Raw genomic sequence first — 15,641 nt, forward strand, 5'->3', positions numbered from 1 at the left:
GGTGTGTGAGCGAGTGTGTGTGCGGGCGTGTTTGTGTGTTATTGCCTCAGTGGGTCTTGCAGGAGCCAGGTTTACGGTGGAGCTAGTTGAAGTGGACAACAGTATTAGGAAGGAAACAAATCCGGGGGCCTAGTGAAGGCGAAGGAGAGAAATGACAGCATGGAGCTCTCCTGACCACCACTGCCTTGTTATGGCTCCCCGATGTGTGCACCAGGGGCACACAAAACAGACACATCCTCCTTTTATTGCCTTACACCACCTCTATCTCTGTTGTGTAGTCTGTCGCCTCACAGGCCTGCTTTATGGCCTCCACGAGGAGAGGGATGTTATCCTGTATCGGTCTATAGGCTCCTTTTTTCACTGTTTGTGCTTGTTCATGCCAGTGTTTTCAGAACAGGGAGGAACTTTGAAACACACAGGGGTATGCCGCCCTTGGTTCATCTGAAAACACACCACCTTTATGTAAAAATCACACTTATTTTAAGAGACAACTTAGATGATTTTCCCCCCTAATCATAACTAAGGTTGCAGTTTATTTCTTTAGTTACAATTTTTTTCAACATTGACCACATGTTTAAAACTGCAACTATAATGAATGAGACAATATGTTTCCCTCGTAGAATTGAGAACGCTCTGTTCTTCTATCTGTACTGCCATGTCCTGCCCACAAGGTCATCTAGCCTCTCAGAAAGGGACACAAAATTGCAAAAACACTAGTTTATTTTAGACCAACTGGGTTAGCGCCTATAGCTATCACTAAGGGATTCATGAATGGTGTTTTGTCTCTGCATGCAGGAGCTTTAGACCCAAATGTCATAAATGGCAGAATCAAAGCAGACAGATTATTGGAATGGCATCAGGAAGCCAGCAGGTGATAATCTTTCCTCAATGCTATTTCTATAACAGGTCTCCTTAAGCTGCTAGGAACGGCAGCCCACATCACTATCAAGGAAAAGGTCTGCCATGGTGCATGGATGTATCTGTTCCCTTCCGGCTGTTAATATGGGTTGCGTGCCAGTTATGATAATTGCCAAAAAAGCTGTAAAGTTTTAACGCCTCAGCCACGAGCACACGCCATGGAAGTGAGTGCAGCGTAGGGCTGAACGATTAATCGATTTTAAGTCGAAATCGCGATTTTAAATAATGCAATTATCAAATCGCAAAGCCTGCGATTTTCTCTTTTTTTCGAGATTTCTTCTTCTTCTTCTTGTGTACAGTCATCCACACCAATCAGAAGTGCTGTGCTCCACATGTACCAGTCATTGTTAACCAATCAGAAGTTGCCCATGATAGTAGGTGATACACAGATTGATCCAATCACCTGCCAAGTATTTTTGAAATACTTTTCCAAATGGCTTCCAATGGAGCTTTCCTAGATGGTTTGGTGAAACAAACCATCTGAGTCAGGTTAGTAATGCTCCATCACATGTTTTACATCTATTACAGGGTGAATCTTAAACTGAAGCTTGACTTTAAAGCAACCCAACGGAAGTTTCATGTAAGCAGGGTTGCCAACTCTCACGCATCTGGCGTGTGACACACGCTTTCACTCTCAACCTCACGCTCTCACGCTGCCCAAACTATTCTCACGCCAAAAACAAGATGAACCGGCGATCGTTTTTGGTTGGTTATTTACAATGTTGAGTTGACAGCTGCTCAAGCTGTCGATCCGCTCCCTCCCCGCCCCCACCACTCTTAACAACGTTAACAGACAGCAGAGCAGTGGGAGTCGGTTGGTCAATCCCCGACCCGTATTGCGCATGCCTAGATCTAAGATCCAGTAGAAATGATAAAAAAGTAAAAGTCTGCTGCTTATTATTCTACGAGGCCAAAATAGAGTCAAAGAGTATATGAGAATGAGTGTGTTAATTAATATATTTGGCAGTTTGGAGTAAGTCTGTAGATTTGTTTGTGTCTGTGTGTTTCATGTATAGGCCTCTCACGATAATTAATTTTGTTGGATACATTTTCCCGGAAATTATTGCGATAAACGATAATATTGTCGGCACCGTTGTATGACCATTTTAGACCACTGACATAATGATAATAATATATAATAATAATTCAAGTACATCCTTTCAAACTGCTAGTCACATCCTCATGTAAATGGCAATTTATCGAGGTCAGAAAAGTTATCAAGTTCATTTTTATTTATCGTACGATAAGTCAATTAATTGCTTATCGCGACAGGCCTATGCACACAATAAAACAGTGGAAACAAACATGTGTTTGACTTTCATTAGTGAATGAAACGTTGTGCCCTTTATAGTCTGTGTCCAATATTGTGTATTTGTATATATTGTATATATATCCTATGCTAAGGTCCTACTGACACGATAGCAGTCATGTGTAATTAAACCCATGATATCAAAATCTCACTCCAGCCAGGTACCCAAAGTTGGCAACCCTGATGTAAGTTTAGTTCTTTCACTCGTAGCTCGGGCTGCGGGGGTGCTAGAGACGGGAGCACGTTGATACGACCTTCCTAGCCGGAGATATGGCCGCATTTTACAATAAACTTCCGTTGGGTCGCTTAAAAACAAATATCGCAAATCGAATCGCAATCGCAATATCTGTCAGAAAAATCGCAATTCGATTATTTCCCCAAATTGTGCAGCCCTAGTGCAGCGTCATCATTTCGGAACATAAAAGCTACTCAGCCAGTCAAAGCAGTCTGGGTTCATTCTCTCCTTGCTGCCCAGTCTGAGCTATTTTTAGCCTCCCTGTGCAGCATGGCTCAACCAGCGTCGTAGCTACCTGGATGTGAGGGCTTTGTCACTCCTGTAGGCTGGAGCAGCACTGATCTTGCACGCTTTACAGCTTCCTACTTCCACAGCTAGGGCTGCCAAACAACTCCTGCAGTGAAAGCAATGGAACAGACACAGAGTCGAAAAACAGTTAGTGTCTAAATGAAACGTCCAAAAGTATTAGATTTTTGTAATAACTTATACTTTGCGCTTTATATCATGAGACAGAACAGTATTTTAACAAGCTGACACTTTTCTGTTCATTACAATGCTAAGTAAACGTATTCAAGCGATTATTGATAAACTGATTAAAAAGTAATACACGAAAAACTGGAAGCAATCTTCCTTTTACAGAAGTGCACAGTTTACATGGTTTTACTAAACAATTTGTGTTTGAACTTTTACTTGCTCTAATTGTAAAAAAACGTTGCAAAATGATTGTTAAAAGAAAACAGCACTTGAAAGACTGTAAAAGGCATGCATGATATCATGAATAATTTGTTGTAAGCTAACTGCAGGCGATACAGAAAAGTGCCTTTCCTCTTGTTTTGCATGCACTGTTAGTCACAGGCATTTTGTTAAGGTACTGTAGTCTCTCTCCTGCAGGTATACAAACTTGTCCCTATTAATTCAGCATAATATTATTCAGCATTCTCTGGCATGGTAAACAAATGCTCCAAACAGATTCATTTGAAACGACTGCGCCACAATCCCACGGTGCATTAGAGCCGTTTAAATGCATTGAGTGCTCTGAGACACTCACTCAGAGCCCTCGTGATGGTTTCCCCTTTCTTCTTGTTTTCTCTCGAGTTCAGACACGGCACCAGCGACACAACGGCACACGTGTAACCTAAAAATGTTGTACCATGTTGCATCATTCCTGAGTGGCGGTTTAAACCGAGCTTCATCTGTGGTTCGAGGCTTTCTATCTATTTTGTTTTTGAATTATGCAACAAACAGGCAACACTAGTGAATGATGTAACATGGAAATCCAATCTAGTGTTGAGTAGTAATAAACTAAAACCCATTCTCTCAACATGCAAACCAATATCAGACAGTCCTGTGGCCGCCAAAGATAACACATCCCAGTCTCGCTCTGCTCTGCCTGTGGGCTGCTGAGGCTAAATTCTCTTTCTCAATGGGTGGTAATCTGAGGATTAATGACAGCAACACATCTGCCAGTCATGTGGCAGAGCGACACAGATGGCGAGGGACGCACACAAGGGACGCTGACAGGGAAACGATTGGCTCCAACATTCTGTCATTCGTCCACTACAACATGCTGCTGCAAGGCTCTAATGTTTTCAATCAACTAAATCCATATTCCTCAAGTACATGAGTGGCTCCCACTTGTACAATCTCCCCCATTGGGTCCTCGATGAGGTCGCTTCCTTGAAGGAGTGTTTCGTTGAAGGTATTTCGGGATGATCGCTCCTTTCGAGGCTATTAAATATTGTGTGATTTTTTTTTGTACACACAATCTTTACATTCAAAGATGAAAGGAACATTTTGCAGGTTTTGAAGTTGGGTTGCATGAGGTACTTATCAGTAGTCAATTTATTGCGAGCAGTAAATTACGCTTGGCAAGCCCCCAGTTTTGAGAATAAGACAGCAGTACGCGCAGCAAAGCTAAGCTATGCACTGACCTAAAAGAAAGGCAAACCTAAAAAAAAATTGTTAAAATTCGCCATTTCTTGCCAGCAAACTGCCTTTTCTGATGGGAAATGTATCCTCACAGAAGACAGGGGTTGCTGGTGTACTGCTGCCTCCATCAGTAAGTTAGATTGTGTTGTTGTTTCATGGTTTTGGCAAGAGCATTGATAACGTATTCACTCCCCCATCGGAAGAGGATTTCTGACGGTAAAGCAGTGAAAATATTCTAAATAAAGTGCACACTTCACTCATATTGATTTTTTCTCTGTGGACCTTTTTTTGATGGTGTCTAAAATACATTATCTGCTGCCCCCTTCCACAGAAGTACATTGCTTTGCTCGCATGCCTTTACTCGTCCAAGCAGGTGTTCCTGTGCCATCTACCGTAGGTAATTCACTGACTGTAGATATCACCTTAAACAACCCACCTGAAAAACCTCACTATCTCTTTAAAAAAACATGTTTTATAAAATTGAATACCACTATTTTGTCCTTTAGAAGACACATGCTATTTTGTAATCTTAAAATCTCCACTCCCCTTTCTACTACAATGTGTTACCTTAACTTACGACCGTTGTAAGGCTACTGCCACCAATGGCCCCCATAACAATAGCAGCAGACACTGTGGCTGATGTGATAGGAGTTCCATTGGCTTTCAGGGGCGCAGTAATAGCACATATCCAATATGGAGGCAGAGAAAAAGATGATCCTAACAATGCCTCTTGCAGTGCCTCTGGCTACAGGGCCAACACACACACACTCACACACACACACAAGCCCACACACAATCACACACTATCTGTGTTTTGCTCTCCTTAGAGGAGCAGGGGAGCAGGCACATGTGTCTCCCTGAATTACTTTAAAGAAGAGGCAGTGGGAGTGATTCTATTCTAGTAGGAGAAAACACAGTCAATTCTGATTTAATAAAACAACACTCTCACTTGCTGTGTATGCCTCATTCAGTTTTTGTCTCCGTTTTGCTCCTTTCTCTTCATTTCCCCCATTTTCTCCTTTGTGTCTGAGCAGGTGGTGGGTCCCCCGGCTGCAGGGGCTTTCCGAGAGCGCCCTCCCAAACCAACCACCTTTCGCAAGTTCTACGAGCGCGGGGAGTTCCCGATGGCACTGGAGCATGACACCAAAGGCAACCGCATTGCATGGAAGGTAGGAACGCTTCCCATTTCCCAAGACTTGACTAATGCCTGTGGTTTTCCTACGCCATTAGCAAAAAGTCTAAGGTGCAACATTCGCCACCAGGGAACGTTGTGTGTCAGAATGTGAATGGGGGAAGTTCCTCTTAATAACACAAAAATACAGATCTATGAGCTGGCAAAGAAGAAGAAAACATCAATCAGGCAATGAAGAAAATTGTTTTATTTACAACTACACACACAGTAGTCGTCCCCCCCCCCCCCCCCCATTGCTGTCAAGCAGTCATGGTGGTTGAATAGAAGACTCAAACAGGAGTTGTGCAAACACCAATTATAGTCATCATTGTCAGCCGACTGAAGGTGATGATGACAGCCTCTCACACATTCACCGGTCCAATGTGGCCTGCTCTCCTGTAGGAGGCAGTGTAGATTAGCTCACTTGAAGGCTCAACCTGTCTCAAAGCCCCAATCACAGAATCCGTCAATCACAACCTCTATAGGAACTCAGGGCAGGCGCAGCCAAACAAAGAGACTAATTGTATGTATTTGTGTGTACTGCATGTGTGTGTGTTTCAATGCGCAAGCCTCCACAGAGCCATTAGACTCCTGACAGTGTGTGTGGGATGAATGCATTCCTATAATGTTGCTTTATTTCAGCCCCCACTATGCTGCCAGCTATTTTATAACTTCACAACTGCTGTGCAGCAACCACTCTTAATGACATGTATTCATAGTAAGCAACGATAAATGAATCAAACAAATTATACACTTCTCCTCCCGTTTCTCCTACTTCAAAGAGAGAAGGAAATGGGTGGGTGGGTGGGTGAGCTTTCCCGCTAGTTAGCTGTCTGTCTTCAGGTGAAACCACGGTAAAAGCTCTCTTTGTATGAATTATTTATGTAAAATGTTCAAATGAATCTTTTCGTTTGCAAAAATATAATGGATTTCTTTTGTGTTCTGTCCATGAAAAAGCACTCAGCAGTTGGGATGTGGTGTATGAAATTGTTGCTGTCATCTCCAGCCCAGCTGTTATGCTTATTGATTTCCCCCCAATAATTATACACATGCTCATTCTAAAATCCTCCTCAAAAGAAGAATTTATTGCTCGAGTCTATTGTGATTACTTGCACTGACTATGAGCAAATGTCTTTTTTTTTTTTTAAAGTTGTGTCTGTGTTGGAGGCGATATATTTTCCTTTGTGATTAGTGTTCCCTTAAAGTCAGTCTTTATCAGCCTTCTGTTTGATTTGAGCACTTAAGGTAGCAGTAGCACCTGCTTTGTGTATCTGTGGTGTGTGATTAAATGTAGGTGTAGTGTAACAGAGAGTGTACCCATGATCGGAGTAAGTGGAGAGGGGCTGCGGCGTGTTTGCACTGAGCTGCCCTCGGGGCACAAGTTCAAGACGGTAGCTCCGGATCAATCCAAGTCTGAGAGCTCAGCCCCCTAGCAAATAAAAAAGTCTCGGGAAAGTAAGAAAGAGAGACTCTTTCGGAAAGAAAAATAAATAGTGTGTTGATTTAGTTTGTGGGCTGAGTACTCAAGCATACAGTGTGCATGCATGTGGTGTTTGTGTGTGTACTGTATTTCTATCAGTGTGAGTGTCTGTATTGATGAATCTGTATTCAGGTCAGGAGTTCAGCGCCCCTCCTACAGAGATTCTGTCTGTACATGTTTACCTCTGCACTGCAGCCCAGGCAAACATGAAAACACAAACAGGTCTGTTCCAATGTCGGAACTGTGCTCTGTTGTACAGTTGCACCCAGTCCTCTTGTCCGTTTAGGCTGTTCTGATACACTGTTCGTATTATAACGGAAATGAATTCACTATGATTAATCTCTTACCCACATAAACGTGAACTACAACATGTGACACAGTATAAAGAGACAGCTTCTGCATAGGTAGGACAAGGTGGGTTTAAAGATGCAGAATGTCACCCCGGTTGACCTACATCTAAAGTCATTTCTGTTCCTTCAGCTCTTTTTATGCTGATGTCCTATCAGTAATAGTAATGTTATTGTGGTCCATCGATCAATAAATTCATCAGCGTGTACCATGTTGTCAGATAAAGCTCTCGCCAGTTCCTGCATGTACCATGGTGCATTGCACATGAACTTATACATACAAAAAATACAGTACGCGTCTTTTTGTAAGATTGCAAACAAACCGTTGTGAAAGGAAACCTACATAGATACAGTATACGTGCATGTGTATACATACTAAAAACTGATTTGTTGAACTTGCGTTAATTTACTCTTGGAAAATTAGTGTTTTGATTCTGCAAATCGGCTCTAACGCGTCATATCGGCTTGAAAGATATTTGGGGTTATTTACGCATGGAGCGCATTGAATTGCCTTGTGTGGAAATGTGCTGTAGAAATAAACCTGCCTTGCCATGGAGCAGAAAAACTAAGGAAAATGAAAGCAAAGCAAAAAGCATGTTGAGGTTTGGAATCCTTTGTATTGCTACTTGTAAAATGTAAAGCCAACATTCACTAGTCCTGGAAAGTATATCTCAGCCTATTTGGCTCGCTAAATGCTTTCTGTAAGAGCCTCTCAATAAATAAAGCTCCCCAGCATTATACGCTGGGCAGGCACTGTAGAATTGGCTTGTGTGAGCAGTGTTGCATACAGTATATCTGCAGAGTTTTTCTGTTGATTCTCAATCGGATCAGCTGATACCAACCAATTCCTTTACCAGGGAGTCATTTAAATCGATTGTAATTTAAAAAATATTGCATCTTGGTTGTTCTGATAAAGTCCATGATTAATTGTTGAAACAGAAAACATCAATGATGAATTAACCACAATTATTTCTGCAGCCCTAACCGTATTTCATGGTTTTGAAACATCCGTTGGATTCATTAGTGTTGGTAAAAGATTGTTATACAGTATTTGTTTTGTTGTTAGAAGGCAATAAGCTGAGAACTGAAGCTCGGTGTTATCGGATGAATATATTCCTGTTGATGGAACCAGTCTTCCTGTCCTATACTAAAACAAATGAAAAGCTAGGCTGTAGTTGCCAAGTATTAAATGCGTGAAAGAACATGTTCTTCTTTGTGGTTACAGTATGATCCTGCCAAAAGTGTGTGCTCTATCGCGTAACCTAAAAGTTACAGTGGAGGAAGATGTGTGAGGCCTAAATGACAAAATAATTAGGAGCAAAGGGACCTCCAGCTTTGTGCATTTGTCTGTGTGTGAGTTTATAGTGTGTGTTTGAGTCTATAAGGACAGGGGGAATGCAAGTGAACTAAATGTCAAGGGCAAGTTGAAAAAGGGAAGGTTGCATCTGAAAGGTAATTTGGCTCTCCTGAGGTAAAAGCCTCAGCTGTAATGGCGCGCTCAGGTAAAAGCTTTACACGTATGGGGAACATGTGCGGCAGATAGATAAGAGACGAGCGAGTTCCTATCCCTGTCTATGTGTATTTGTGTTCCCGCGCGTGTGTGTGTGAGTGCACGAGCGTGAGTGTTTTTGTGCGTGTATTTGGCCCCTGCCATAACGTAGAAGCCAAAGGCCTGGAACAGCACCGTAATCTACTGCCATCCCCAGTGCCAAAGAGGGAGAGATAGAGAGAGAGGGGGAGACAAAAAGAGAGAGGAGAGAGAGCTCCATAGGGACTCAGCAATCAGGAGACATGGCAGCCGCTTGGCTCTCAGTTATAATGGATGAGTTGAGGTCTTCCTGCGTTCCCTCTAGGGCTTAGTTGGTCTCTCCCATCTCTACCCTCTGCTGTGCTCTGCGGGCCTGCTGCCAAACACCACGGTACACAGATGCATGCACACAAACCTAACCTCACATGTGCCGTACACCTCCTAAACAGCCCTGTTTATTCCATGTCATTGATCGTATATCTGCTTTATCTTGTCCCCTGATCTCCTGTTCAGCTCTGTGTCTGCTGTACGCTCCAGGATGTTGTTTTGTCCTCCTTTATAAATCCTGCCTGTCTGTTCCTGCAGGCTTCTTCTCTTCCGTGTTGCCCACTGCCCCCCCATTCTCCCGGCTCGTGTACTTTATCTATTCCCCTTTGTCCTTTTACGTCTGTGTCTGTCTGGGGGGCCAAAGGAAAAGCCATTTTATAAAAATATCAATGCAAACCTGATTTCTTCCCACCCTCCGCCACCACACTGGGCTTCAGTCGGGAGAATGGGCGCAGAGATGAGGGGGGGGGGGGGGGGGGGCACAATCAATTAATCTGATCAAGCGCTTTAGGAAATGGAGAGCCTAAGCGCTCCTAGGGGACGGATATCCATCTCCTTGGGATGATTGAATTACGCACAGAGTGAGAGTTGGAGAGGAGGGTGGGCTGGAGAAATGAGGTGGTTAGGGTGACCGAGGATGAGGGAGCGTGTGCTTGAGAAACGCTGTGGGAGTGTGTGCTTGATACGAGAGAGTGAAAGATAGAGAGACAGAAATGAAATGGAGCAAAAGAGCAGGGTGAAAGAGAGATGAGGTCATTGCAGGAACAGCAACAGAGAAGAGCCTTATTTCTCTCCCTCCCTCCTTCCCCGCAATATTACCATTTACATTTTTATGTGTCATACCCTATGGTTGATAACCTCCTCTTCTGACAGCTATATTACATGGCGTGGGAACGGGAACATCATTTTGCTTTGGAGTCAATTCACATGCTCTTGACAAATGTGTGATTTATTTAACACTGAGTTGTCTTACAGTACAGTATGCCTACAGAGGGATTTATAACATTGGCCTATGGTACAAACTAAATATGTTCTATTATCACTGATGATTCACATACAGGACCTACAGTTACATTGTGCTCGAGTCATGTCCTGAAGTTCAGAACAGACATTAGAAACTGTAGCCAGACCAAGGGTAAGCAGAGAAGCACTTTCACAACAGCTGTTTGATAGGAATGCCTCAGTAAGTGAGCTCTTATATTGTTTTGTAAGCCTCTCAAGATGGTGCAACATATTGCTAAGAATTGCACTGCTCCTGAGAAAATGACCTTCTACTAGTTCTGCTAAATGCATACAAAACCTCTTCTACTCTTTTGGAATGATTTCTTATCCACTGTGTGCACTAGAGCTTTTTGGGGATCCTTTGAATAGACAGAATAATATGGGGTTAACCATGCGTTCTCTCCCGCTCCCTGGCTGAAAGCTGGATACTCCGGGGGGATAGTTCTGTGTCATAAGGAAAAAAATGAAACACAATAAGAGGAGAGAATATGAACAAGCCCCCCTGGGCTTTCTCTGAGACGAGAGAGAAGAGAGAAGGAGGGAGTTTAGATTAGAGAAGTGGAAAAAGCACCAGGCATTCACATCGAAAAAAGGAGAGAATGAAGAGAGAAAGAGGGAGGAGGTGGAGTGAAAGGCCTTCAACAAACAACGCTGGCTAACCATCAAGGCCTGTACGGCTGTCTCCCTGGGGGCAGAGAAGAGTGGAATGACTGCTGGGGAGAAGCCCGATGAGCTGCTGGTGTGTCTGAGGGAATGGAGGGACTGTTGGAGCTGAGACATCCAGCAGAGAGAGCTTGTATGCAGATTTTGAACTGCTTCCCCCCCCCTGTGCCGTCCTCAACCATTTTTCATAGCAGACGAACGCCACGTGAAGCTGATGATGGTTGTTCAGCCTGTGGGCCTTCCACTCTCGCTGTGGTGAGAGACAATAGCAAAAAAGTTGGTTGCGAATATGATTAACGAGTTTCTCATTCTATGTAGTGATATTTGGAACGCTTCGCAGTGTCTCATAATAGGACCCTTCTCTTCTCCCTGTAACTCCCTCTCTGGGTCCCCGAGCTAGGTAACCTCCCACACAGTGATATTTGGAACGCTAGGCAGTGTCTCATAATAGGACCCTTCTCTTCTCCCTGTAACTTCCTCTCTGGGTCCCCGAGCTAGGTAACCTCCCACACCTCCAGCCCCATGCCGCACTCCCACACAGCTGGCTCCCTGTGCAGATGGTGACTAAAACAAATGCACACACACTTTTGCAAGGGAAACACAGGACTGTTTCCTTCCATGGCAGATGGGAAGAGCTGTGGCTAGCTTGGGGTAAAGAAGGGAGCCCAGAGTGATAGATGACATCACAGTCAAGAGCGGGAAGGAGATTGTAGCAGGGGCAGGGTAGCTACCAAATTAGACAGAGACAGAGGACAAGACAGTGAGGGACATGGCTCGTCTGCCAAGGCTACAAATCATGTCCCTGAATGCAGCACCCGTGCTGTCAGCCCCTCCCTCCCACAAAATAAGCCAGAGATCTATTGATTGGCACTCGTATTTGCTAGCGGGCTCATGCTCAAAATGGAGCCTTTAATTAACTAAATGGACTGGCTGCAGCTGTGTGCGAGCCAATGAGGGAGGGACAGAAAAAGATAAATAGGGGGAGAGAGGGAGTGAGCGCCAGCATAAAGAATAAGTGGGGTTAACTGCAGACCCCTATGCTATCAGTCAGGATGGAGAGGACGGACATGGAGAGGGAGAGAGAGGTGAGATTGAGTGGGTGTGGTGTGTTACGCCCTTCAAATGGACCCCGAATAAGGTTTTTTGGTGTTGTTCTGAATGAGGTATATAAGGGAGACCCATCAGACCCCTTCATGCCATGCTCTCAGTCAATAATCACCCCCAAAATGCAAAGTTAGACCCCTGTTTCTACCAACTGCTGCTTGCTCTCCTCCACCCACTTCTCTCTCCCCTTCCATATGCACCATTCTCATTCCTGTCCACTCATCCATTCTGTCAAAGGTTAATTGGTTTGGAAATGATTCGATTCATTCTGGACGTTAATGCTGTTATCATGCTTTTGTTGGAAAAAGAAAGAAGGAAAAACTACCCCCCACATGCACTTAAGCCTAATTTAAAATAAAGGGGGAAAAGAAAAAAATCCAATTTAATCTTTTTTTTTTCTTCTTACTCTGGCTCAGGCTTGTCCCCACAAGTCTTTCCTTTAAATTATGGCAGAATTTCATTACCTTGAAAGCCTTTCCGCCCCCTCCCTCTGCTCCCTTCCCTGTCTCCAATACTTGGAATGGATCAGGACTAATGTCTCTCTTGTAACCTCAAGGTCGGAATATTTGGATCCGTGGAAGCGCTCAAGGGTCCCTGTGATTAATGCACTGTACAAAGTACCTTGAAAAAAAAAATGCGGTGGCTGATGGCTGCAGAGAGTGATCAGTTGTACACACACACACACACGCGCGCACACACACACACACACACACACACACACACACACACACACACACACACCCACCATTATTTCCCCTGCAGGTAGTTGTAGATAGAGGTGCCCCTGTCTGTGCCCTTGATGTGGATCATGGGACATATTCATATTCAAATAGGGTTACTAAGAGGCCCTCGCTGAATTCCCCCCCCCCCCAACAGTGCCAAACAGTACTTCCTTCCCCAAGGAGCTTTATGCTTTTCTCTCTTCGCTATGTTACATCTTTACTTACACAGGCTTTGTTGGACACAACCAGACTACTTCTTCCCTCAGAGCTGCTTATAGGATGACACATTTTCACTGGAGGACATCATCCCCCATGTAGTTACTGTATGAAAAAGTTCAATTGCACCGCACTGCTATGTCAACGACAATTTCAGTTTTCATTTACCTGTTAGCCGTGTCAGAGAATTAATTAGATTACCTCTAAATGTCAAAGAGAGATGGTTTTTCCCACTCTGGTATCTACAATAAAACAGCCACAGCCTGATTACTTCTGTGGTCTTGATGTTTTTTGCTGACACAGCTGCGATGTCTGATAAAAAATGTGCTTTTCTCTGTTTCCGTGGCCACCTTGCAGAGGTCCTTGCAGTGGCTGATGTGCATGTTGTCCACGCCCTATTGATCAGAGACACAGAGGCCTCTGTATTGAAGTTGTTTGCAGAACTGCAGATGCTATCTCCACTTTTGTTAATTATTTACATTTGGTTCCACAAATCTGATCAATAGTTAATTGAGCCAGCGGGAGCCGTCTGAGAGAAAAAAACAAACTTTGCAGAAGTAAGGGCCAAATCTAAAGTGCTGCCAGGCCAGCTTTATTTTCCCTTACACAATAGTATTATAGCGGACTTACTGTTTTTAAGACAAAGGGAAAAAGCCTGGAAGAAACATTGAATGACTCTATGCTCTATTCTAGTCCTCTCTATTTTACAGCAGTAATAACTCTAAATGGCAACATTTTAAGGGAGTGGAACTCATGGCTATTCTCTTGATTGAAGTGCCATTTAAAGTGGCAGGTGGCTGACTAGAATACACTTATAGTGTTTGTCTCTGGTGGGCTGTTGGGGAAGAGAGGCCTCTGAAAACCAGGAGCTGTGTTTATCAAAGCGTGAGTAGAACTAAATGTAGGAGTGTGAGCTGCTCTTACTTAGGAGGTAGAGAGTATAAAAAACCCTGTATTTACCCGTAGGAAGTCAACAATATATAAAATAATATATAGATATGCAGATGATATTGCTAGTTTTAACATTGCAGTGTGAGAAAAATATAGATGATATGGATATAACTATAACTGAGCCTTTTGTTTATTATTCTGCATTAGGCCTTACTAGCCTAAAGAAAGGATTGCATGTGGATTAATGAGGAGAAATGAAAAAGCCTTCTCTGACAGAACATTTGAGTTTAATAAGATTCAGCCAAAAATGTTTCTTAATTAGCACGTAGAGTGTTTCCGAAGGGATAAAACACTGTATGGGGGCAGTTGACATATGCTGTGAACAATGTTTCACCTATAAAAGGAACTGTGGCAGAGGTGAAGAAAAAATAGCTTGACCTTAAAAAAATTGCAGCACACAAAAGACATTATTGCTACAGATGGGGCACAGAGTTCTTCAGTGTCACCCGTAGATGACGAAATAGAGGCAATTACTGGTGAACTGTCTGTAAAACGCATCATCCCTGATGGTGAGAGAACAACCCCGTCCACCAGCACAGATGAGACCTCACCAAAAAAGTGGATTTCATTTTAAGCATTTTGCAGCCTTTTGCAGACAGTCAACTGATTTTTTAAATATGATACAAACACACAACAGTTCATGTTCAAGCGCAGAACCAATTTGACTTGATTGCAGCCAAAATATCATCCTATTTATTGCATGCAAATTACAAACTACTACACAAAAAACAACATATGAGAATATGGCACTGCTTGCGCAAATGAGTAGTAGGTTTATGTACATTTGAACTAAATGAAATACACTTCTACAGTTGTCTTTGAAATATTACAGAAATGCCTGGTACAAGTTTTCAGAGCAAGAATTCATTCTTATCTGTAAATTAAACTTTGCTGAATTATTCCATCCTGAAAATGTCCATCACTTATGCTGACACAGTTGACAATAGATTTGGAGTCAAATAAATCTGATATCATGTGTAGAACCGAGAGCACACAAACTGTTGGTATAAGTACCTCCACTTTCCTGACAGGGAGAGTGTGGGAGTGATGAAGCAGACCCTGGTGTATTTGTATTTTCTATATACTTGTCTAAATGTGTGTGTGTGTGTGTGTGTTTGAGTGATTGAGTGACAGAAACTGATTAAGGTTTGTACTGTAGCAGCAGCAACTCCATTTTAGTAATCTGTGCTGCCACACTTCAGGGGAGGAACCTAAGCTCCGGGGTCCATAATGCATTATGAGGAGAGATTCATCTCATTGTTTCTGTTCCCATTTACCAATCCGAGCTTCACGTTTGCCATTGTTACCTGACAAACGTGTCAATGACTAATCTGCCTGGGTGTTCGACCACCACACCTTGTATTGGCTTTGGTGTTTCCTTATCTTGCTTCTGTTTCCAGCCTGTCACTGATAAGGAAGAAGGAAGGGAGGGAGGTGTATTTGTGGAGCAGTGGATACAAAAAGGGGGAAAAAAGAGAATGATGGCTAAAGAAAAATGATATAGTGAATGTTAGAGTGATGGAGCTACAGAAATATAAATATGAATAGGGCATGATTATAGAGTGAGGTGCTGTGGTGATGGAACCCACCCCCCTAGTTTGTTTGACTCGCTGCGTTGCCTTATTTAATTGGAGCAGATTAACAGCATCTCAGTTTTGTCTTCATCTACTTGGGCCAGATGCTTGTATGCAGTCTAGATGAAAAAAAAAAAACACATTCATCGAGAATCCATCCATCCT

General features: G+C 43.1%; 1 protein-coding gene across 2 annotated transcripts in view; it reads left to right on the forward strand.

The window, feature by feature from the left end:
* Positions 1 to 15,641, forward strand: part of pacrg (PARK2 co-regulated) — a 126,339-nt gene that overhangs the window by 14,401 nt on the left and 96,297 nt on the right. For both annotated transcript variants that reach the window (XM_034124051.1, XM_034124054.1), the window contains exon 2: positions 5,426 to 5,560. In XM_034124051.1, coding sequence (XP_033979942.1) covers positions 5,426 to 5,560 — 135 coding nt within the window. The remainder of the gene's footprint in view (positions 1 to 5,425; positions 5,561 to 15,641) is intronic.

Source organism: Trematomus bernacchii, unplaced genomic scaffold (assembly GCF_902827165.1).
Source record: "Trematomus bernacchii unplaced genomic scaffold, fTreBer1.1, whole genome shotgun sequence".
Classification (NCBI taxonomy): Eukaryota; Metazoa; Chordata; class Actinopteri; order Perciformes; family Nototheniidae; genus Trematomus; species Trematomus bernacchii.